Source organism: Callorhinus ursinus, unplaced genomic scaffold (assembly GCF_003265705.2).
Source record: "Callorhinus ursinus isolate GAN/ISIS: 27379988/994484 unplaced genomic scaffold, GSC_fseal_2.0 scaffold1, whole genome shotgun sequence".
NCBI classification, from domain to species: domain Eukaryota; kingdom Metazoa; phylum Chordata; class Mammalia; order Carnivora; family Otariidae; genus Callorhinus; species Callorhinus ursinus.
The window spans coordinates 49960283-49983342 of NW_027397063.1; the positions used below are offsets into that span (position 1 = coordinate 49960283).

The following is a 23060-nucleotide window of genomic DNA, read 5'->3' on the forward strand; positions in this document are numbered from 1 at the left end:
ACCAGACCTCGGCGCGAGACCCAGCGCGGGACTTCTGGGAGAGGAAAATGACAGCACTGGGCTTGCGACTACCCACCGGCAAGCTATTGGAGCCGCTGGCGGCGTTGGGGCGCGTGAACCGAGCTTGCAGCACGTTCCAAACCTTCGCGGAAGTTCTCAGGTTGCCCACGAGACAAATGACGAAGCTCGCGTTCCCACTACAGGAACTCCAGCGGCAGCTCACACCAGACTCGAGGTTGGACCTTCACGTGAAGACCTTCGACCCGAGTCTGGAGGACATCTCCAAGGCGGAGAGCGTCTTCACGGCCACGGGCCGCAACTGCATCGAGTACCTTAGCTCCGCGGTGCGTCTCGACCACGCCCCGGACCTCCCCCACCCTGAGGTGAGAGCCACGGCTGCCCTCAGGTCGTGACCCCTCGGGCAGGCATTTTGCCGTCACCGAACGAGAGAGATTTTCTAGCTTTGTGGGGACGCATGTAATTATTTTAACTAAATAAGCATATATAGTTTATTTTGGTAATGAATGTACAAGACTATAGGATTGTAAAACCCAAACCAGTTCAAAAAATTAAATGGCTTTTTATCTTTTTTCTTTTTAATTAATGTAGGGGAAAACATGCCGACATAAATGAGACAAAGTGAAGACTATGAAAAGTATAATAGTTACACAAATGTGGTGATCCTTATCAGTACATAATTTTCACCCAAAGTCTTCTGTCGTGCAAAAGTAATAATTATATATACATGGCAGCAATGTAGGTTTTTTTTAAAACAACTTTAGTGAAATTTCATGAGTGTGCATTTTATGCATGTCTTATTAGAGAGCTCATTTGCCACTGCACCACTGCAGTGGAAATTTTCCTTCTAATCAGAACTGCTATGATAGTTTAAATAGAACTAAGGGGTAGGTAAGTCATTTAATAATTTTGAGATAGCGTCGTGTTTTGACTGAAATTTCTGAATTACTGGACTTTTTGTGTAATTCGTTTCTTAAAATTTAGTTTTATTTATATATTATCATTGTATTTAATCTGGCAGAGCATTTGAAATTTATGCAGGACTCAGATCAATTCATGTTGAAGGACTAACCGCAGTCTTGCAAAATATATAGCATCCCTGGCCCCACCCACTGCCACCCAGTCCTATTCATATAACCTGAGGTTATTCAAATAACCTCAATAAAAAGCCATTTAATTTAATGCCCTTCCAGATTTCCAAAACACCTCCCGGCCAGAGGGTGATACCACCTTCACCTAAAACCACTGATTGGTATTGTACCCCCTTCAATACCATGTTAAAAAGCGGAGTCATGTATATTAATGGTTATTATCAGGAACGTTATGTTCCTTTCTACACTGTAGAGGTCTAAAGGAGAAAAGCTTAATGGGAACAAGAGGTTAAGGGGAAGGAATAACCTCATAAATACAACGGTGTTACGGTCTACTCTGGGAGTTCATAGGGAAATGCAGTTTCAGACATGTAGTTGTACTTTAGAATAAGTTTTGTTGAAATGCATCTAGTTCTTAACTTCAAAAAGTTTGTAAATATGGAATGCTTAACAAATGTCCCAAATATTCTTGAGTAGCATGATGTAGTTAAAGGCACAGGTTCTGGTTATAGATGTCCTGAGTTTAAATTCCAACTTCTTCCATTTCCAGCTATATAATTTGGGGCCAGTTACTTAGCATTTCTCTACCTCTAGTTTTATCATTTGTAAAATGGGGATAATAATATTACCTACCTTATAGGGATGTTGTAAAAAGTAGATAAGAAAATTTATATTAAGTGCTTGGAAAAGTACCTGGCACTGGGAATCATTCAGGAGATAGTAGCTATATGTTAGAATTTGAGGTTCGACTAAACATAAGCCACCTTTTTACATGGCTAGGCAAGACAATAGTTTGACAGATTTTTTCAGCTAATACAACATATAATAAAAATGTATATATAAACCTAGTACTCAGTTATCTTCTTTTTCCTTGTATAGGTGTGTTTTATAGGCAGAAGCAATGTTGGAAAATCCTCTCTAATAAAAGCCTTATTTTCACTGGCCCCAGAGGTTGAAGTCAGAGTCTCCAAGAAACCGGTATGTTGAAGGAAAGGGTTGAGGAGGTGGGATATAAAAGAAACAGTATATTGAAATGTAAAATATGTCTGAACTATCTCTGAATTGACTAAAGTGACTAATCAATGTTGAGAGGTATAAGAAATCATACTTGCTAAGTTCCTAGAACAGTGATTTCTTTGAAACTAGTAGTAAAGTAAGATATTTTAATGATGCCTGTATATATATCCCTGAAGAAGAAGGAAGTATGTCTGGATTTATTTTAGCTGTCTTGCCAGTTTCTTGAGGAAATCTTTTGTCCAAATCTTTTCCAAAGAGTTGCCAAGTAAAGTGTTCTATTGCCATTCTATATTTGCTTCTTTAAGAATGATCATCTAGTCCTACCCTGATTTTAGAGGCAACTGCTTTGAAGAGGCTTTTCCCTCCTATAATTTTGTATATCTTGCTAACTCCTTTCTCCCTCCCTTCCCTTACTGCCCCTTGTCTCTTAAATGCAGGTATAGAGACAGTGTATATATATTAGGCAGACCCCAGTTTACCCAGGGCCAAATTATGTGATTATCCCAGCCAGTCTGCTGTAGTAGCTTTTCTGTCATTTTTTAAATTTCCTCTACTCTTTCTCAGTGATGCAGACTACCAATATCTAAGATACAGTGTCCTTAAAACTCACCCCCAGTTCCCCTCACCTTATTATCTATCCATGGCAAAACGTTCCCACCAACCTACGGCTCACTGCCCCACTTTCTTTGCATTGGAACCCTTCCATGAAGCTCCCTAGTCTTCTCTTCCTCCCCATTTCTTCATATAGTTGATTCCCTGGCTCCATCACTGATGCTGATGACTGTAATTCATTAAATCTCCTATCCTTAGGCCTACTCTGTCTCACCAAATAACAGCTAAACTCTGATTTCTAGGTGGGGTGGGTTCCCTTCCTGCTGTGAGGAAGAAATGTATTCTTGACATTCCGAATCTGTCATTTTCCTATGGATAGACATCTCAACTGATTGGGAACCTAAGCACTGTTTTATAAAATCTTTCTTCTGAAAATATTCATTCTGAGTTCCAAAAATTGACTCTTTAAGCTGTTTATCTTAATCTTTTGTTTTCTGATTAATAGTGTCATTGGACACAAAATCATGACTTTTTGTCATCTTTACATCATTTTAGTTTAACACATATTTTATGGTGTTGTACACGCTTTTAAAAAATGGTTTAATGAAAGCACTAAGCCATCTAATGAAACACGCAAAACATCTTGATAATAGGGAAGCAGTAGTCTAGGTGTCATAAACTATCAGGTTTTGCATCTAGGTTTTATGAAAACCTATATGACTGACAGTAAGTATTTTTAGTTTAACCAATCTGTGCCATAATTTATTTCTCTTTAAAGTGGAGATATTTTATTCATCAGAGAATATTAACTAATGTAGTAACACCATTATAGGGTAACTTTTCACTGAGAAAGAGCTAATGAAAAGACTCTGACATATTTTGGATACATATTCCTAATCAAAAGTTCTTCTTAGGTCATATGTATGCTCTTAAAAATGAATTGGAGGGAAGAAGTAGTATCTTCTAAGCTTATCTCCAGCCACTTCCCTTCTATATTCTTTTCCTGTATCATCATCAGCACAGCTAGGATTATATTCAGAACACTTAGGCTTTTAATAAATATTTGCTGATTGAATAAAAATATTTTGAGTCATTAAATATATAAAGGATGTATTTTAAGAAAGTTTTTATTTTTCCATTTATTTTATCAGGGGCACACAAAGAAAATGAATTTTTTCAAAGTTGGAAAATATTTTACATTGGTGGACATGCCAGGTTATGGCTATAGAGCTCCCGAAGATTTTGTTGACATGGTAGAGACCTATCTAAAAGAACGAAGGAAGTAAGGAAAATGTTTTTTTATAAATTTAATCCAAAAGCATGTTTTCATTAATGGAACATTCTTCACATTATGACTCCATATTATCAAGTGACTTCTTTTAGAAAGTCCATTTTATTCTCATGATATTCTACAATACAATATTTAGGGCCAAGGTATGTACTGCTTGCTTAATTTTTTCTTGTAGATTAGCTTAATCTTAAATTCAACAGTTTTTCTAAATTAAGAGTATAAATGTATTTCAGCAGAGTTCATTAATTTTCTTATGTCAAACTTGTGAGTGGCTAATTTTGAAAATAAAAATTATTGGTTAATGTGGTATTTACTAAATTTAAATAAACCTCAGTACATTTTAAAAATACCTCTGATATCACACCCTCTGTAAATGGTATCTTTATTGTCTCCATAGGTAGTCAAATGGCAGTTCTATGTTTCAAGCATTGCACAACATACAGAAAAATTAAATTTTTGAAATATAAAAAAGTATCTACAAGTATCTTGCTTGTTGTAGCTTTACACAGAAACTAAGATGAAATATTTACACACAAAAAATACAAAACATAATGTCTCTGGTTTCTCTTATCTGTTACTCTTAATATTTGAGAATTTAGACATTTTTGTGATAACTTATAGTTAATTGGGTTCATGTCTCTTTCCCCACTAGAGTTCAAGCTTTTTTTTTTTTTTTTTTTTTTTCATTTATTTGTCAGAGAGAGAGAGAGAGCACAAGCAGGGGGAACTGCAGGCAGAGCAGGCAGAGGGAGAAGCAGGCTCCCCGCCGAGCAAGGAGCCCAATGCGGAACTCAATCCCAGGACCCTGGGATCATGCCCTGAGCCAAAGGCAGACGTTTAACGGGCTGAGCCGCCCAGGTGTCCCTAGAGTTCAAGCTTTTAAAGGAAGGGACTCACTCATCTTTGTGTCCAGCCCTAGGCAGAAGATCTTAGGTCCAATACTTAACTGTTGAAATAAATTAATATTTAGTAAATTTAGTTATTGAAAATACTGAAATTGAGATTTATTGGATTGTAGGATGAACTTCTAGTAAACTGAGAATTCCTTTTGCCTAAAAAATTTTTAAATTTTGGAGTGAAAATTATTCAAAAGAAAATTTCTCAGGATAGTGAGGGTCAGGGGGAGAAATGAATGAGTATATTTGATATTGCCATTAATTTTTATTTCTGCATTCTTATAGTTTGATGAGAACATTTTTGTTAGTGGATAGTGTTGTCGGAATTCAAAAAACCGACAGTATTGCCATAGGAATGTGTGAAGAATTTGCATTACCTTATGTGGTAAGTATTTCTTTTGAATCATGGTTGCTGTTGGAAATACCAGTTTGTGTGTATGCATGTGTACATGCTTGTGTGGGTGTGTCTTTTTAATGAGAGAGCAGGTCTTGTCTCTGCAAGAGTAGTTCTCAAATAATCTTTTTTGATTATCAGCCATTAGTAGATAAGTTCTGTGGTATTTATATTCTTTTTCTTTCTCTCAGCTTAAATTTTCAAAATTATAGTCAAAGTAAAGTATTTTTAAGCTGTTCATTTAGTGTTCCTAAGTGCTTTTCCCTTTCATTTTTTTTAATGGCAATATAAAATTTGTCTAAAACATATTAGTGGCTCTTTAACAGCAGTTTGGCATATACTACTTATATCAAAGTGTAAATGAAATTGCAACTGAAAAATTTGCTAAAGTAATTTGTAGTTTAAGAACCCTTGCAAGAAAATAGCGGGCTCCAGCACACACAGGTAAGATTTTTACATTCTTTAAGAAAACAATATTTCTTCTGGGAGTATCTTACCAGTATTTTTTTCTGTTGTTTGTCCTAGAATAGAATACAAATTAGTAGGTTGGTATCCACATTTACTTTGCTTTGTGAGTTTTCCAGATAAAATAGCACTCCAAAGTTCCTTTCTAAGGAAAAGAATCCATTGACTATAATTTGGTTTCAAAAAAAAGGAAACCACTAAAATGTAACAGTGAAGTTTAATGCAAATCAAACCATGTTACTAATCAGCTAAGTTTTTGTATTCTTCGGATTATGGAATTTTGGGGGTTTGCAAAAGCCCTGTGAAGCATAAGCTATAACTACAGTTAGTATGAGAAGCCAAAGGTTTGATTATAGTCCACATAGTAGAAAATACCCAAGAGTGCCAAACTGATTTTAAGTGATATAGTATTCCTGATTTGGCATCATAGGTACCAATTTGTAAAATTGTATATTTTCCTCAGTTTCAAAGGAAATACTACTTTCTTCTTTGGAAAGAGGTTGTGATAGAGGAATTATGTCTCTCCTTTTAAATATCAGCATATTTGCTCTTATGAGGAAAGACTCCCAATTGGAGGGACTCACAAGTCATTAGAAACCACACACTTTCTGCTTCTCGCTCCTTTTACCATTAACATTTTTTATAACTGAAAAGCCTAAATGATTAGTCAGGAAATTTAATTTTATAGAAATTCCCCAGGAAAACTGAAGGTCAAAGTTTTACTTTTTAATTGATTTTGTAATCATTCCTATAATTGTAGTGGATATAAGATACAAATAGCCTGATTTCTAGTTTGTCCTTTATATTATTGCATATAAGGCAGAACCATTTTGTAGGTCAAAAATGATTATAAGTTGGCAATTTTATATGGATCAACCTAATAAAATTATGTGTCTTAGTTAACATAAGATATATAGTGACATGAAATTTGTTTTATGTCAATTGCAAATATGGCTCAAGGGTCCTTTTCACTAGTCTTGAATCTAAGATATGTTGGCCCTGTGTAGTTAAAGCACCATTTAAACAGCAAACACGTAGTATATGCTTTATACATTGCATACATTCATTCATTTAATCTTCATGGTAACTCCTTTTGGGAATGTTGCTTTTATTTTATAGATGAAAAAATAAGTATAGAGAGATTAAGAAACTTAGAAGGATCATCTAGTTGTTATTAAACATGTATAGCTAGGGGCGCCTGGGTGATGTAGTTGGTTAAGCGTCCGACTCTTGGTTTCAGCTCAGGTCATGATCTTGGGGTTGCGGGATTGAGCCCTACATGGGGCTCCCTGCTCAGCCAGAGTCTGCTAAGGTTTCTCTCTCCCTCTCCCTCCCCACCCCACCCCCCGCCGTGCACTCATTCTCTCTCTAGAATAAATAAATCTTTAAAAACAAATTGTAGTTAAAATGTATAAAACTGTATATTAAAAAAGACTTAATTTCTAATGCTTAAGTATTTGTTTTCTTACAGATGGTATTAACAAAAATTGACAAATCTTCCAGGGGACATCTTTTAAAACAAGTGCTTCAGATCCAGAAATTTGTTGACACTGAAACACAAGGATGTTTTCCTCAGTTGTTTCCTGTAAGGTAAGAGTTGAATTATTTTATAACTTTATGTACTAACATCCTTTAGTATTATATAGTGTTTCTTAAATTGAGGTATCACTTAAAATAAGAGGAGTTTGGAAGACTATGCATTAACCATGATTTATTGGTACAACCCATCAGCACTTTTATTTTTTTCTTCCTTCTATTTTGTCTTCCTTCTGCAGGCTCTTGCTGGATCTTCCCTGCAGCCTAGCTCAATCCTAGATCTCAGCAGAAGTGAAAACTTTTTACTTTTTAAAATCAGCTAAATAACAGCCACAATAAAGATACTACCATGCTTTTCTCAATTTCCAAGAAAAACAAATTATCTTTATAGTAGAAAGCTCATTCAGGATGTGAGGGATAAAAATTTTTCCTTAAAAGGACCAAATATAAAGAAATGCTTCTTATAAGTTAGAATTAAACATTGGTAGAGATAGAATGGTTATTTCTAGAGCTGGCAATTTTGAGATATTTGATAGAGTTTAGTGATGAAACATGAGTCTATACTTTTAGCTTATACCTTGGATATGGTAAGTACCTTGTACTAGAGCAGAAATATAGTGCCATTCCCATAGGATTTTCTTACTCTAACTTCTTTGAGGAAAGCAATATGGTATTTGCTATGAGAAATAATTAAACCAAGTAACAGTTGTATATGAAACTATCCCCTAATCAGTCATTCAAGGTCCTACCAATCCAGATCACATTTAAATTGTTTGTAATTATGAACATGCCTGTCAGAATCCTTCTTTCAGTCATTCCTACAAAATGCTCTTCTCCCTTGACTTTCATTCAAGTATTTATCCTGTTCATTTGTCTGTGTTCCATTTATATATTGGAGACTCCTAGGGGCAGGAATGAAATCCTACTTCTTAGAGCCCTGAGCATTGTCATGGAAGAATAGCTGTTTCTTTTAACTGTTTAATAAGAAGGAAGTGAGACCATCACTAAAAATGCAGCACAAACATAAGATGGACAGAGGACTGTGGCTTAACAGCAGCATTTATTGGGGAAAAATTAATCTTTAGTTGACTATAAGCTGAATTTGAATTAACAGTTTAATGGGGCTGGGGAAAAACTGACAATGTTTTCTTGACCTACATTAATAGAATTATAGTGTTCCAAAAAAGGGAATGATCTAGCAGTAGTTCCACACAGCTTTGAGCCACATGCCATCAGATCAATCAGGTTAGACGGTGGCTCGACATTAAGAACAACTAGAGCTATCTGAAAACAGATGGTCTTGGGAAAGGTTACATCATTCATAATACTTACCTGGTCCTCACAGTAAACATCCCTATTTCCAGCTACGGTTATAGGTCAAGGAAATGAAATAAGTTGCAGAGAGGTATTTGTTTAAATAGAAAGAGCATGGGCTTTGGGGTCAGATGGCCTTGATTTTGCATGGTTCTTCTACTTCTTGGCTATAGATTTTAAAGCAACTTTTTTCATTTTCTGTGTCTGTTTTCTCACTAGTAAAAATATGATTGTTAGAAGGATCAAATAAAATGGATGTACACACAGACACATCATAAATGTTAGCTTCCTTTCTTGCCAAGTCAGTAAGTAGCAGGGGTAGGCCAACAACCCAGAGTATCAGATTTTCAGTACTTTTTAAAGATATTCCCTTCTTTAGATATGTCAGCGTTCTCTGCTGTATGACCCTGGAATCACTGCTGCCATTGTACTTGCCATAAGTGACCAAGGCACTTGAGATGCAGGAGCCTGGTGACTTTCAAGAACTTCAGCATTCATTGTATATAGTGACCACATACAGGAATTTGGCAGACTGGACTTTGTAGCTCTCAAAACCCAATTCAGAAAGTAGAGTTATATACATTCCTTGGCTTTATGTGCATGACCAAGTACTAGTCTGTCCCTCCAGAAAGAAGTTTGGCCTATTCATGAAATAATTATGATAAAATAAGGTTTTATTTCCTTCTCTTCCTATGATCCTTATAGGAGAAAGGTGGAAGTATAGTCCAGCAAGCTTTGGCCTTTAAGGCTTGGCAAAAGTTAAATGCTGAACTTCATGTCAGAACTCTGCCCCAGCTGAGTAGAGATGTGTAAATGGTGAAAAGCCCCTAAAAATTGATGCTGGGATCAGTCTGTCTTTATAACTGTCATGGGAGAAATATGTAAGTAGGTACAGTATAATTGCTTTTTATATAGTGGAATTCCAAGCAAAGACAATGGACTCTGTTGGACAATAAGGACTCTATTGGACAATGGACAATGGACAATAAGGACAAAATCACATTACAACATTGACAGAAATGTTGCAAATGAGTTCAAGATGCCATAATTAATGTGTGGACAATCCAACTTGTATTTCTCCTTTAAACTATGTAACTTCACTTATAACCCAGAAATCATTATGGGCTGTTCTCAAGCAAGCAGCTTTGGTCAAAAAGTCTAAAATGCTGTATTTTATCAAGAAGGGAATTAGGAGTACAGCAGAAAATATTTTACCTGTTTTATATGCAGGTATATATGATTCTTGTATCCATAAAAATCATAGTGTATTCATAAAAGTCCATGTAGCCTGAGAAACCATGTGGTCACTTCCAGCTGACAAATGGATGGATGCATATGGATGGATATAGTAAGATGAGTAGACAATAATAGACACAATAATGGTGATGATGATTTTTTTAAATGATGAAAAAAGGTCTAAATTATCAAGGTTGTTGAATCTTTGTCGCAAGAAGAATAAACTAAAGAAATCAAAACTTTTAGTCTAGGAAATAAAATGCAAAATAGAAGATATTCCAATAGCATTTTTCACAGAAACAGAACAGTCTTAAAATTTGTATGGAACTACCAAAGACCACAAATAACCAAAGCAATCTTGAGAAAGAACAAAGCTGAAGGTATCATGGTCCCTGATTTCAAACAATATATTATAAAGTTAACAGTAATCAAAAAGGTATGGTACTGGCATTAAAAAAAGACACATAGATCAATGGAACAGAATAGAGAGGGCAGAAATAATCCCACACATATATGGTCACTATGACAAAGAAGCCAAGAATACACATTCGGAAGAGGGCAGTGTCTTCAATATCTGGTGTTGGCAAAACAGGAAAGCTACATGCAAAAGAATGAAACTTAGATTACTGTCTTACATTATACATAAAAATTAACTCAAAATGGATTAAGGACTGGAATGTAAGGCCTGAAGCTATAAAACTCCTAGAAGAAAACATAGGCCCTTAACATCAGACTTGGCAATGATTTTTTGGAGTTGACACCAAAAGCGAAGGCAACAATAGCAAAAATAAACACAAGGGACTACAGTGAATTGTAAAAAAGCTTCTGCACAGCAAAGGAAACCACACAAAATGAATAGGCAACTTCCTGAATGAAAGTATTTGCAAATCATGTATCTGATAGGGGCTAATATCTGAAATACATAACTCCTACAACTCAATAGCAAAAAAAAAAAATGATTAAAAAATGGGCAGAGGATCTGAATAGACATTTTTCTGAAGAATGCACACACATGGCCAACAGAAAAAGATGAAAACATGAAAAGATGCTTAGCATCACTAACCATCAGGGAAATGCAAATCAAAACCACCACAATGAGATTACCACCTCACACCTATTGGAATGGCTATTATCAAAAAGGCAAAAAAAAAAAAAAAGCAAGAAATAACTAGCATTGGTGAGAATGTGGAGAAAAGGGAACCCTTGTACACGGTTGGGAATGAAATTAGTGCAGACTCTATGGAAAAGTATGAGGTTCTTCAAAAAATTGAAAATAGAACTACCATATGATCCCAAAATACCACTTACAAGTATTTATCTGAAGAAAACAAAAACTGATTTAAAAAGATACCTGCACCCCCACATTCACTGCAGCATTATTTACAATAGCCAAGATATGGAAACAGCCTAACTGTCCATTGATAGATGAATGGACGAAGAAAATGTGGATATATGTATACACAATGGAATACAATTCAGCCATAAGAAAGAATGAAATATTGCCATTTGTGACAACATGGGTGGATTTTGAGGGGATTATACTGAATGAAATAAGCAGAAAAGACAAATACCATATGATCTCACTTATATGTGGAATTTGAAAAACAACAAAAAAGCAAAATCATAGATACAGAGATTGGTGGTGGTTAGAGGTGGAGGTTGGGGGATAGGAGATATGGGTGATGGGGATCAAAAGGTACAAACTTCCAGTTATAAAATAATCAAGTCATTGAGATATACAGCATGGTGACAATTATACTGTATTGCATATTTGAAAGTTGCTGAGAGCAGATCTTAAAAGTCCTCATCACAAGAAAAGGAAAAATTATAATTATGCCTGATGACAGATGTTAACTAGACTTTACTGCTATCATTTTACAATGTATACAAGTATCTAATCATTATGTTGTACAACTGAAGCTAATGTTATGTGTCAATTATACCTCAATTTAAAAAAAAAAAAACTTAGTCTGGTTAATAAAAGGCAAAGTAGTAGATTTGGTGAAATTTTTGGGATCCTGAAGGAAATTGATCAGATAATGTGGATCATCAGATTTCGAATACAAGAGGCTGACGGAAGAGGAAAGGTAGAACAAATTAAGACATTCAGTTTCATACGTGGAACTCAAGAGTTTTTAAGCAGTTTTTAAGTTAGATGAATTCAGATATGTTACTATATCTGAAGTAAAGAAGAAAATTTTTCTTTTCTTTTCACAGTTCTGTGACCTATTCTGGAATCCATCTGTTGAGATGCTTTATAGCGAATATAACAGGAAATCTTAAGACTAATGGCCTCTAGTTTAGCTGAAGATTCAAAATTCTTTTTGCCAACTGGAGTTGAACATATAGAATTTCAACTTTGTTTTAAATATTGTGTATCTATAATTTCCAGAAGGATAATTTCATCTTTAAAACCTGCATCTTCCCAAAGCAAGAATGAATTTGTGCTGGGGAAAAAAAAAGTTTATAAATAAATTATCCAGTTCATTAGAACAGATACTGTTCCTATTTTAACAGTGTTTCTATTTTAACATATTGACAAACAAGAGCATATAGAAGTCCATTATGTGAAAACCTATTACTATGTAGAGAAGGATTTGCCCTGTTTTTATTGGGCTTTTGTCTTTTAAAGACAATGTCTATTATGTATATTTAAGGATTAAAATGGACTAGGTAAAAAAAGGGGCTACTTTTCTGTTAAGCATTTATAGGTAGATGGAAGATAAATGCTTCTCTCTATGCCTATAATTTATCTTTTTTTCTGAGTCCTTATTTGAATATAAAAAAAAATATTCTTGATAAAAGTTCAGTCAGTCCATGCTGGAAACATCAGTCATTTCAGACTGGGATCATTCACCTTCAAGTGAACACAGGATTTAGAATCAGAAGACCAGAATTTAAGTTCCAGTTCTAATATTTATTATATTGGGTCTTGGGCAAATTACTTGATTTCTCTGCCCTTCATTTATAACTCACAAAGCTTATAGAAGTTAAAATAGTATTGTATGTGTAAAAGATATCTGTATACTCTATATATTTGTAAAGTGAAACCAACCAAGAATACAGCAAAATTCAGATTTATCACAGAAAACCTCTTGTCATAGAGGTGGTAACATTTTCTCTAGTGAAAGACAAAAACCAAGAACTAGTTTTAAGTGAGAACACTGATATTTGCAAAAAGCAGAAAAAGTTGATGGACCAGTTTAGAATTGTACAATAAGATTCAGAATGGAAAGATAAAGCCTTACTTTGACCTAAAGTTAACAGAAAAGATTTTTATGAAGATGCTACTGACCTATTCATGTAAGTGGCTTAGCTTTTCAAAGTGAGGCTGAATACTAAAAAATTATAGCAGTAGCCCTGGATAAAAACTTAAGGCTGTAAAACAAGTTTGTGGCTTTTTTAGGGAATTCGATTATGTTTCCAGCTTTATAGTTGATAGCCTTGGTCTATTCTAACCAGCAGTGTTTTAAAAAAGAAACAAAAAACTTTATGTAGGTATTCACAAAGTAAAATATATGGTTACAATAGACTAATCTTAGAAGTCATCATTTTGCTTGCCAGTGGTACTTTACTGCTTGTCTTAGCCGTGGTTCTTCTCAGAGCAGAGCCCAAAACAGAAGTTTGCATGCAGTCGTTTATTTGGGAAGTGATCCCAGGGTACAGGAGTGATGGAGAAAGGAAACAGAAGAAAGGAAAGTCAATCAAGGATGCAGGAGTTGGACATCACATAGGTACTAGTCTTGATCTTGAGGGACTTTCTGGGGAGCCTTAGGAAATGTGCCTCTGAGTTGTCTTTGAAGTAGGGAGAAGGTGGCTCCACACTTCTTCCAGCTTGTGCATGCCTAAGTGCCAAGCAGTTCCTGCAACTTGTCAGAAGGAGCAGGAAGAGAGAGGTCTTTGGAACAGGAGGCAAAGTGCAGTTGTCCACTCCTATTGGAAACTGGTTGCTACAGGTGTGGCTGAACTAAGGCCAAGAGGATTTGGCATGGGAGGTCTCACCACAGTGCTCTTATGAATGACCTGAGTGTTTTAATGCTACCAGAGCAGTAAAATTGGTATTCACGATGATGACACTAACAGTTTTTTTTTCTTTTTTGGTGGGGGGGAGGGGGCGCAGAGGGAGAGGGAAAAAAAAGAGAACCTTAAGCAGTTTCCACATTCAGCTCGGAACCCACTGTGGGGCTCAATCTCACAACCCTGAGATAATGACCTGAGCTGAAATCAAGAATTGCATGCTTAACCAACTGAGCCACCCAGGCTATTTATTAAGGACTTTGAAGTAAATCAGGATGTTTAGCAAGGTTTCAGAAAGAAGGAAGCCATGCCCTGGCTGTGTTTATCAGTCTCTTCAGAAGGTAATCTGCATTTTAAACAACCCACCAAGTGATTCTCAAAACAGCCTAAGGTATCAGAACCACCAGTATAGATAAGTGGGAAAATCATGCAACTCTTGATTTCAGCTCAGGTCATTATCTCAGAAAGAACAAGGCCAGATAAAGAATGGAACGGAAACAGATTAAGGATGGCCAAGGGAAACAAGGGTGCAGTATATACTGGGGCACTGTTTTATTTTTCTATATATCTACATATAACATAAAACTTAAGGCTACAACCTTCTTAACAAATAGAAGCTTACTGACCTAATTCTAGTAAACTAGAATATTTGAAAATATGTAAGATTTACCCTCTGAGCAATGGTACAAACAATATAAAAATACCAGATGACAGCATCAGCATTAAATTATAGATTTAATGTGTGGCCTCACTCCTGGGTCTGTTTTGTATCAACTAAGCTATATTTTTTTATTTAACTTTATCTGCTTCTACTTTGTTATCCTGTTTGTGTATCATGTATAACCACATGTCACCTTACATCCTTTCTGGAAAAAAAGTTTATTTGGAATCAGTCACTAGCACCCAAATAAGTAAACCAGAAAAAAACCCAAAAGCTTTTGGAGAACTCCAAAAGCATTTTAATATGCCCTCCTGTGAGATAAGGTAAACAAATGAAGTGAAATATGGTAGTGACCAGTCCCTGAGAATACAGTTAGTGGCAAAACTTTTTAGATCCTTGTGATGATCAATTCTAATTTATAATCAAGACAGCACAACCAGGAGAAGCTACAAATCTTGGTTTTTGGAGATGAGTTTATCTACAATGGAGCCAGTTAAGACCAAAGTGACCTTTTAAGCACTCCTTGATACTTCCAACCCCACCTGACTCCCCATATACCCTAAGACACAGTAGGTTTTTATAAACCTAATTACTCAGTTCTTAATTCCCTGGTAAATCATAAAATTATTCTGTTTTTCAGGGACAGCTGTTTTACAGCTTTAATCAAGGAATTATATCTGCTTTTCAAGGACAGGATATGGTAGATTTTTTTCATCTTAACACCTGGTACAAAGTCAAACTCAAAATCTGACTATTTAATATTCAAATACTTGTCAGTTAAATGACACAGAGCTACTATAAATGTTTATTGAACTGAAATGAACTGCCGTACAATGTCACACTAAGGTAGCTCATCTCTGAGTCCAAGTGGTACTTCCAAGTCTTTCCAGATTTTTTTTCAGCAGTTCCATGTAAAACAACAGGACACTGGACCAGTTTGTTAAGCACTTAAATGTCTCACAAATGAGCATCTAAACTCCCATTTGAGCAAAAATATCATCAATGTCATCTGTCTCCTTAATGGTTCCTGATGTATTATGTTTGTTCATTTGCATCACTGTCCATGAATCAGTTTCATTTTCATTGCTTCCTGTAAGGTTTTCATGAATTTGTTTCTCTTTAGTTTGTATGACAGGATTTGAAACTCTGCTACTCAAGAAGTGATTACTGTTAGGGTAGAGATCAGTTCTATGAACTGTACAGTGCGAGAGTCTCCATTTACTACTATCTGTAGCATTCTGAGTCCCTTGAGGGGATGGCTGAATTGCCTCTGAAAGAGTCAACTGCAACTTTCTCTGTAGTTTCCTCTGTTCCAGTAAAAATCTATTCTGAGATCTTCTTCGGCTCACATGATGCTTTGAAGTTTTGATTCCTGAGCCACGAAGGAGGCAGTTGCAAATAGATGTTTTTATGCATTCTAGTTTCTTCGGCAAACTTTAAAGGACAAGAGAAAGGAAAAATCTGGGATTAAGACACAAAGACATTTTCAAAAACTTTTGTCTCCTTTTTACCAACTCCCAAAAGAAAAGTACACAATTTATTTACAAGTCCTATGCCTGTGTACAACCCCAGAATTATCACAAGAAATACGAAAATAGGAGCTTCAACCCAAATCTGTGTTTTCAGAGCAGAGCTTCCCTTTGATTCAGACTAGCCAAGTATGTCCCCATTATGTTCCCAAAGTAAAGTACCTCCTACAACTGCCTGGCAAGGTAGCTGAATGGTGAGATACCTGCACACTTTAGTGTCAGAGTCTCTCCCTGATAACCGCTAAACTGTCCGTAGTGTAATAGGAGTGGACTGGGGAAAGGATATATCACAAAGAGAACCATCTGCCTGGATGCATTAATCCATATCTGGATAAACAACTTCATGTTTATCAGGGAGGGAACAAAGGAAAAGGAATCAAGGTGAGGGAGGGAGTTTATCTAAGAATGAGAAGACAGAGCTTCTGGCATAGACCACCTGACACCTTGGGCTGCCCTAATCGTGATTCATATATCTTCCTCAAGTGTGGGAATTCAGAACTCAAACAGCTGATCATTTTAGGTGTTTTGCTTCTGAATAAGGTATACTGCGACAAGGTACATCAGTACCTTGCTAACTGCCTCACTGTTTGTGATAGATTTCAAAAGATTTGCATGGGCCTGTAACTTCTACCCCCTCACTCTCCCCTTTTCCTTTTTAAATAAATACATAACTTTGAGGAAACTCCTTTATAATGTAGTAATTCAAGATCAGTTTCATACCCTTTTCTTGTTTACTCTAAGTGGTGATTTTTAAGTGGGGAGAGGGTAAGTGTACCTCCTAACTGAAATGGAAATAGAAAAAAATGAAAACAGAAGAATCAGAGGATCTGAATTGAATTCTGGATCTCCAGCTGTAACAATCTGAGCAAAATTCCCTATGTCCTCAGCTACAAAATGGGAATAATACTGCCTACCTCAGAGAGTTATCATGGACATTAAGCAAATTTAAAATGTACTGTAAGTATAACATATTGAAACAGCAAAACAGGGCAGTACGAAAGAACAGTTATTTTTGTGGGGAAGGGAATAATGGTTTAACCAAATACCACTTTGTTACCCTTCTCACTAACTCTTAATTATTGTCATCTTTGTCTCATCTACCCCTTTTCCATCTTGGGCTGAGTTCCCACCCTAGAATAGTTCCTCTTTAGATGGCTACAGGTCTTTAAAGGACCCTAATGTAGAAACCCTTCCAACAATTCATTTCTTAGGAATACTTAACTTCTCCCACAACTCTTAATCAAAACTTGTTTTTGTTGATCTTTACAGCCATTTGTGTCTAAAATTGTTACCATGGGCATCTATTAGTTTCTCAATAAAAATATAAAACCCTGAAGTGTCTAACTTCATTGTAATGCTTCAAGTAATACTGCTTCACAAAGAAAACCATCCTTAAGCAGTTCTGTGAATCTAAGAATCAGAGGAAAAGGAAGAAATCAATACATGGGGAGTCTGGCACCCATGAACAAACATTACTTGACCCTAAGCCCAGAGTCTGGTGTGTGTCCTTGTAAAAGGCAGACCCTTCTGCTCTCACACCCTCATCCTGCTGCCCTGAAGCTGTGGGCAGACTGGCTGTCTCTCCTACTAGAGCAAGAGTGAAGAGTTAGTGCTCCATGAGGATTAAGTCTTACACAATGTATCCCCAGGCTTAGCGTACCACAAACACTCCTAAGGCTTTCTGAAGGAACAAATGGAATGGTGAAGAACATAAATGAATAAATCCAATTAACCAAGTTAACTTTCTTCTTCCCAGTGATACAGCTGTGCCCAACAAAGGCAAACAAAATTGCAGTTTGAATAGATCCTTCTTTTAGCCACCCTAGGGCTACTGGCCATCCCATTTTTTAAAAAGCTGACTTGTATATACTTTTGCCCTATACAACAGAAAAAGTAAAGGAATATAATTCTTATTATATACCTACCTATAGCCTTGAGCTTCCACATGTTTAAGCCGGTTACTTTTAAGAAGTTTGTTACCCAGAAAGGAGGCCTGAGCCTTGAGTTTTTTGCTCCTGCACCACAAAATTGCTGTTTGAATTTCTTCAGAAAGTTGAGTGAAACTCTCAGCCTCTCGAAATCTTTGCACAAAACTTTTGGCACAGGGAGTTCCTGTTGCTTTCTGAGAAGAACGTTTGGTTGCCTTTACTTTGGACTGAGAACATTTAAATTTGGTCTCCTGAAACATGGAAAGGTGAGAAAAATATATTGGATTTGGTACTGATGTATAAATATATAACAACAGAAAAGTTGACTCACTGACTATGAAAAGTAGAAAATGTCTTTTTAAAAGAAAGGTTTTTTAAAGCTCACTGTACTTTCCTTTGTATTAAAAAACTTAACAAGAAGCCATCAGAGAGGAGGACAAACCATGAGAGACTCTTAACTATAGGAAACAAACAGGGTTGCTGGAGGGGAGAGGGGTGGGCATTAAGAAGGGCATGTGATGTGATGAGCCCTGGGTGTTATACGCAACTGATGAATTACTGAACTCTACATCTGAAACTAATGTTGGCTAATTGAATTTAAATTTAAAAAAAACAAAACCTAATTTTTTATCCACCGCTCCTAACACAAGATTTTTTTTACCCCCTCTATGCAACAACAGATCCCATCTATAACTGAATTCAGATGGGAAACATAAATATTCTAACAAAGATCTATTTAATCTATACATAAGAATGAAACTCTACATGAATAAATACTGGTCAAAGTCTATCTGGTAGAGGAAAAAAAAATGGCTGACGAGCCCTTTTCCTTGATACTACTAGACTACCACAAATTTGTTTTTCACTTATTTCCATACCCTGAGTTTCCCTCCTCAGTGATAGGTCATAAATGTTACTGAAAACACATGAAGACAGGGATGATGCTGAATGTATGTTAAAAATGCTTAACTGAGCAACACTTCTAATTCAACCATCTTTTGATGTGGCACCTTTGTCTCTTCAACCCCATCCTTCTATGTCAAGTAGAGTCTGAATTGTAGCAGCTTTCATTGTTTACGAAAATATGCCACTTACTAGGTCTGCTTTCATCCTTCATTCAAAACTTCTTCCAAATTTCTTGTTTCAAGAAAAACATTAAAAAGTAGTAGAAAATATAAAAGTAGAGACCTATCAATACTTTGCATTGGTGATCAGTAAAAGAAATTTGACCTTAGAAGCAAGCTGAGCATGTTAGTGCTAATTGCTAAAACTGTGGTAGTGATTAGTCATGAACAAGGGCTGCTGACCAATCAACCAGCTTTAAAACCAGCTCACCCAGGAACAGCTGGATGGACTGCAGAACTTTCAAGGGTCAGAGAACCATAGTTCTTGAGACAGAGTTGACAAAACAATTTGGGGGATTGATATAATGGTAAAGAACACAGACTGTGAGGGGCCCCTGGGTGGCTCAGATGGTTAAGCGTCTGCCTTCGGCTCAGGTCATGATCCCAGGGTCCTGGGATCGAGTCCCGCATCGGGCTCCCTGCTCCTTGGTAGCCTGCTTCTCCCTCTGCTTCTCTCTCTCTCTCTCCCTCCCACTCTCTCCCTCTGTCTCTCATGAATAAATAAATAAAATCTTAAAAAAATAAATAAATAAAATCTAAAAAAAAAAAAAAAACACAGACTGTGAAACCAGACTGCCTGTGTTCAAATCCCAGCACTGCCCTGTACTTGTGGTGTGTCCTGAGCAAGTTCCTTGTCCTTTCTAGGCCTCAATTTTTCTCATCTGAACTATGGAAACAGTAATAATAGCACCAACCTCACAGGGCTTTTGCAAGGATTGTAGGAATTAACACACATAAAGCATTTCAAAAGTAAATGCAATATCTGTATTAGCTATTATTAGGACGATGATGATGATTCCTCCCTCCAGAACTCATAAATTGGATAGAATATAAATCCAAGCTAGAATCCCTGTAAACATTCAAGAAAGAACTTTGACTTAACAGAAATGATTAAGAATTCTTAAATAGAAAAGAAGAAGTAATCCATGCAGGAAACCAGGAGAAAACAATCTGAGAAGGACAGATGGTAACAGAAGTCAAGTAATTACCACATCAAAGTGGGTGACACTCATGTACTTTACTTATCTGTTGCTAGGTCCAGAACAGAATTTAGACACTGACTAAAAGGAATCATGTTAAAGCTTGAAGCCTAACCGGGAAAGAAAGAGAAGCCTCATGACAAAAGATGAGGATGACAGTAACAATGATAACAGCTAATAACATCCGACCACAGTTAAATGCTTACCATACTCCAGACTCTGTGCCAAAGACTACATGCATGAAAACTGCATAACCCTATGGGGGGCATACTATATTAGAAAAAAGAGGTGTGGGCAGGTCAAGAAACTTAAGGTCACACAGCTAGTACCAACTAAAGCCAGGACTCAAACCATTTCTGACTACATGCTCATACTCTTTACTTTTTAAGATTTTATGCATTTATTTGAGAGAGTGAGAGAGCAAGCGAGCATGAGCTGGGGGCTGAAGCAGAGAGGGAAGGAGAGGGACAAGCAGATTCCACACTGAGCACAGAGCTTATGCGGCGCTTAATCCCAGGACCCCGAGATCATGACCTGAGGCAAAATCAAGAGTCAGACGCTCAACTGACTGAGCAACCCAGGCACCCCCAAAGCTCATACTGTTAATACAATCCGCACCTACAATGGATCCTAGGGACGCTTTAAAATTCTAGTGAAACTGAGTAAGATGTTTTTGAAGGCATTCTCTAACCCGAATTTATTGGATGCACTCAGTCCCTTGGGAGTGCCTCTATTCATTCAGAAGCATAGGCTGAAAACTAAGGTGGCATTATGCTGAGAGCTGGGGATAAAAACAGAGATTCAATCTTTGCCCTAGGCAAATGGCATCTACTCTACAAATTAGCAGAAATCATAAGCCATAGTAATATAAGCCAGACAAACCTGAATAGCTTTGTGTTTCAGCTGTTTGCAGAAAGCTCTCACATCAAATTCTGATGACTTTTCTGTAGAGATGGAGAGACCACAGATACAAAAACTTAGGCATACCATTTTCAAATCAATGAATTCTTAAGTATATGACATTTCTTGCCAAATTACTAGAAAAGAAATAAAGGGAATTATAAGAGTTTGCTATATAAAAGCAAATTACCTTTGAAGATTCTCTTATTCTGTACGGGCTGTCCAAGATCCACATTATTCTGGGTATTGATCCTCATTTGTTTAGCTTTTTTGGAAATTCTGAGTACAGTTTCTTTGCTAGACCTTGGTGATTGCTCTTTTGTTAAAAACAGTTTATTTAACAATTTAGTTACTCCTTTAGCTGCAAAAGCTGTAGGCACTTTTTTCTTAAAAACTTCAAAATAGGGCTGTCCTAAAAATTCAGCAATATCAGAGGGAAAAGTAAAATCTTTGAAGTAAGGCAGTGGTTGAATCCTAGAGACCTCTTGAAGCAATCTGAACAATGGCTCATATAAAGAAGTCAGCCTTTTCAAAACACCTTTATAGAGAACCCTAGAAAAAGAGAGGAGGTCATGAATTAGCCAGTAATTATAATTTGCAGATTATTTAATAACCACAACAGATTCAAAGCTGAAAATAAATGTCTATCTGTCTGCCACTATAGATAAAAAAGGCTCTAGCGCGGGCGCCCAGGTGGCTCAGTTGGTTAAGCGACTGCCTTCGGCTCAGGTCATGATCCCGGAGTCCTAGGATCGAGTCTCGCATGGGGCTCCCCGCTCAGCGGGGAGTCTGCTTCTCCCTCTGACCCTCCCCCTCTCCTGCTCTCTCTCTCTCATTCTTTCTCTCTCAAATAAATAAATAAAAATCTTTAAAAAAAAAACTTTATTAAAAAAAAATGCTCTAGCACATATTTGTGAAGAGCCAGATTAGTCCAGCCCAAACAGAAAAATCCAAGTACAAAATGTTACTAAAACTAAATAAAGTACTCCACAGGAAGATGTCTCAAGGATATGCATCAATATCTTATGTATAAGGTTTTAGCTACATGGTGAGATTTTAGGCAGGTTTCAGGTTCTGCACATCTTCTCTGTTCTTTTGGAATGTCTTAAAATAAGCATGTAATATTGTTATAATCAGCAAAAAATAAAGCTATTTTCATTCCAGAAAAGAATAATATGTGAGCTGTTAGTTAGTAATTCTAATGTTATCTCTAAGAATAAACAGAATAAACAAGATGATTGGAAATAGTACTTGAGAGACCCAGGATAAGACATCAAAGACCTAACCATCAATACTTAGGTTCCCAATCCACCCCAAGTAAACTCCAATCAACTGAAGAAATGGAACCCCTGCACCATCAGCATCCCATGGGAAAACAAATATGAAAACCTAGGCTGAGTTAGATGAAAAAGAAATGATGGACTTCAAAGGTACATACATACATACCATAACCTGCTCACCAGCCCAACCATCACAAGGTTTAAAATAATGAATTCTTGTAAGCCAAGGTGTTTCACAGTCAAGCTGGAGAATCAAATTAAAGTTGGAAAACAAAACCAAAGTAATTTGGATTTTACAAGTTACATTTATGAAAGAAACAGATGGGAAACAATTTTCTTGAAGAAATTAAAGCTTTAAAACATTCTATTTCAATCATGGAAACAAAGTAATACACACTCTGCTAGAGTTCTCATTAGTTAGCTTCTATGATTAAGAATTTCTGTCAGTGCCCTTAGGATAATACATGCTAGATGGAGACCAGCAGTCTCTGGCAATGGCTGTATCAGGCAATTCCTAGGAAAAGGAGGCCAAGAAGCAAAATTTTAAGAATACGTTATAACTTTTACAAATCTCCTAGCTTTCAAACAGTAATACTATTAAATATATCCAAACAATTCCAATTCAGAGGAAAGCATTTCAGTTGATCAAGGATACAGAAATGTCTTGCAGCAACAGTCCAAGAAGCGAAGTAACAACTTGCAGGCTCCCAAAATCTTCATGAGCACCAGCTCAACCACCGGTTGGCTGGGAATGACACATGCTTTGGTAGTTACAGGCTGGTTTTCACTTCAAAAATGGAAAAGAATGTTATTTTCATTCTTAAAGTTCAT

At 36.5% G+C, this 23060-nt stretch overlaps 3 protein-coding genes across 12 annotated transcripts in view; 1 reads left to right on the forward strand and 2 right to left on the reverse strand.

The window, feature by feature from the left end:
* Positions 1–213, reverse strand: part of LOC112819350 (cell surface glycoprotein CD200 receptor 1-like) — a 50280-nt gene extending 50067 nt beyond the window's left edge. For both annotated transcript variants that reach the window (XM_073893461.1, XM_073893456.1), the window contains exon 1: positions 77–213. The gene's annotated coding sequence lies outside the window, so the exon portion shown is untranslated. The remainder of the gene's footprint in view (positions 1–76) is intronic.
* Positions 1–20937, forward strand: GTPBP8 (GTP binding protein 8). Of its 3 annotated transcripts, none has more exons than XM_025874308.2 (6): positions 1–383; positions 1989–2087; positions 3830–3960; positions 5151–5250; positions 7196–7314; positions 20106–20937. In XM_025874308.2, the coding sequence occupies exons 1-6, from the start codon at positions 48–50 to the stop codon at positions 20128–20130; spliced, it is 810 nt and encodes a 269-aa protein (XP_025730093.1). In that variant the 5' UTR covers positions 1–47; the 3' UTR covers positions 20131–20937. The 3 variants fall into 3 exon arrangements, with proteins under 3 accessions (XP_025730093.1, XP_025730084.1, XP_025730077.1); XM_025874299.2 differs by lacking the exon at positions 20106–20937 and adding an exon at positions 7500–12010 and having other exon boundaries at positions 2–383; XM_025874292.2 differs by lacking the exon at positions 20106–20937 and adding an exon at positions 12028–17353 and having other exon boundaries at positions 3–383.
* Positions 15282–23060, reverse strand: part of RMP64 (ribonuclease MRP subunit p64) — a 13900-nt gene continuing 6121 nt past the window's right edge. For 5 of the 7 annotated variants that reach the window (XM_073893421.1, XM_025874265.2, XM_073893444.1 and 2 more), the window contains 6 exons: positions 22885–23016; positions 22396–22473; positions 21140–21501; positions 20932–20993; positions 17943–18196; positions 15282–15922 (listed from right to left, as the gene is read on the reverse strand). In XM_073893421.1, the coding sequence (XP_073749522.1) occupies positions 15460–15922; positions 17943–18196; positions 20932–20993; positions 21140–21501; positions 22396–22473; positions 22885–23016 (1351 nt within the window). In that variant the 3' untranslated portion in view covers positions 15282–15459. The other 2 variants (XM_025874279.2, XM_073893447.1) reach the window with 2 other exon arrangements.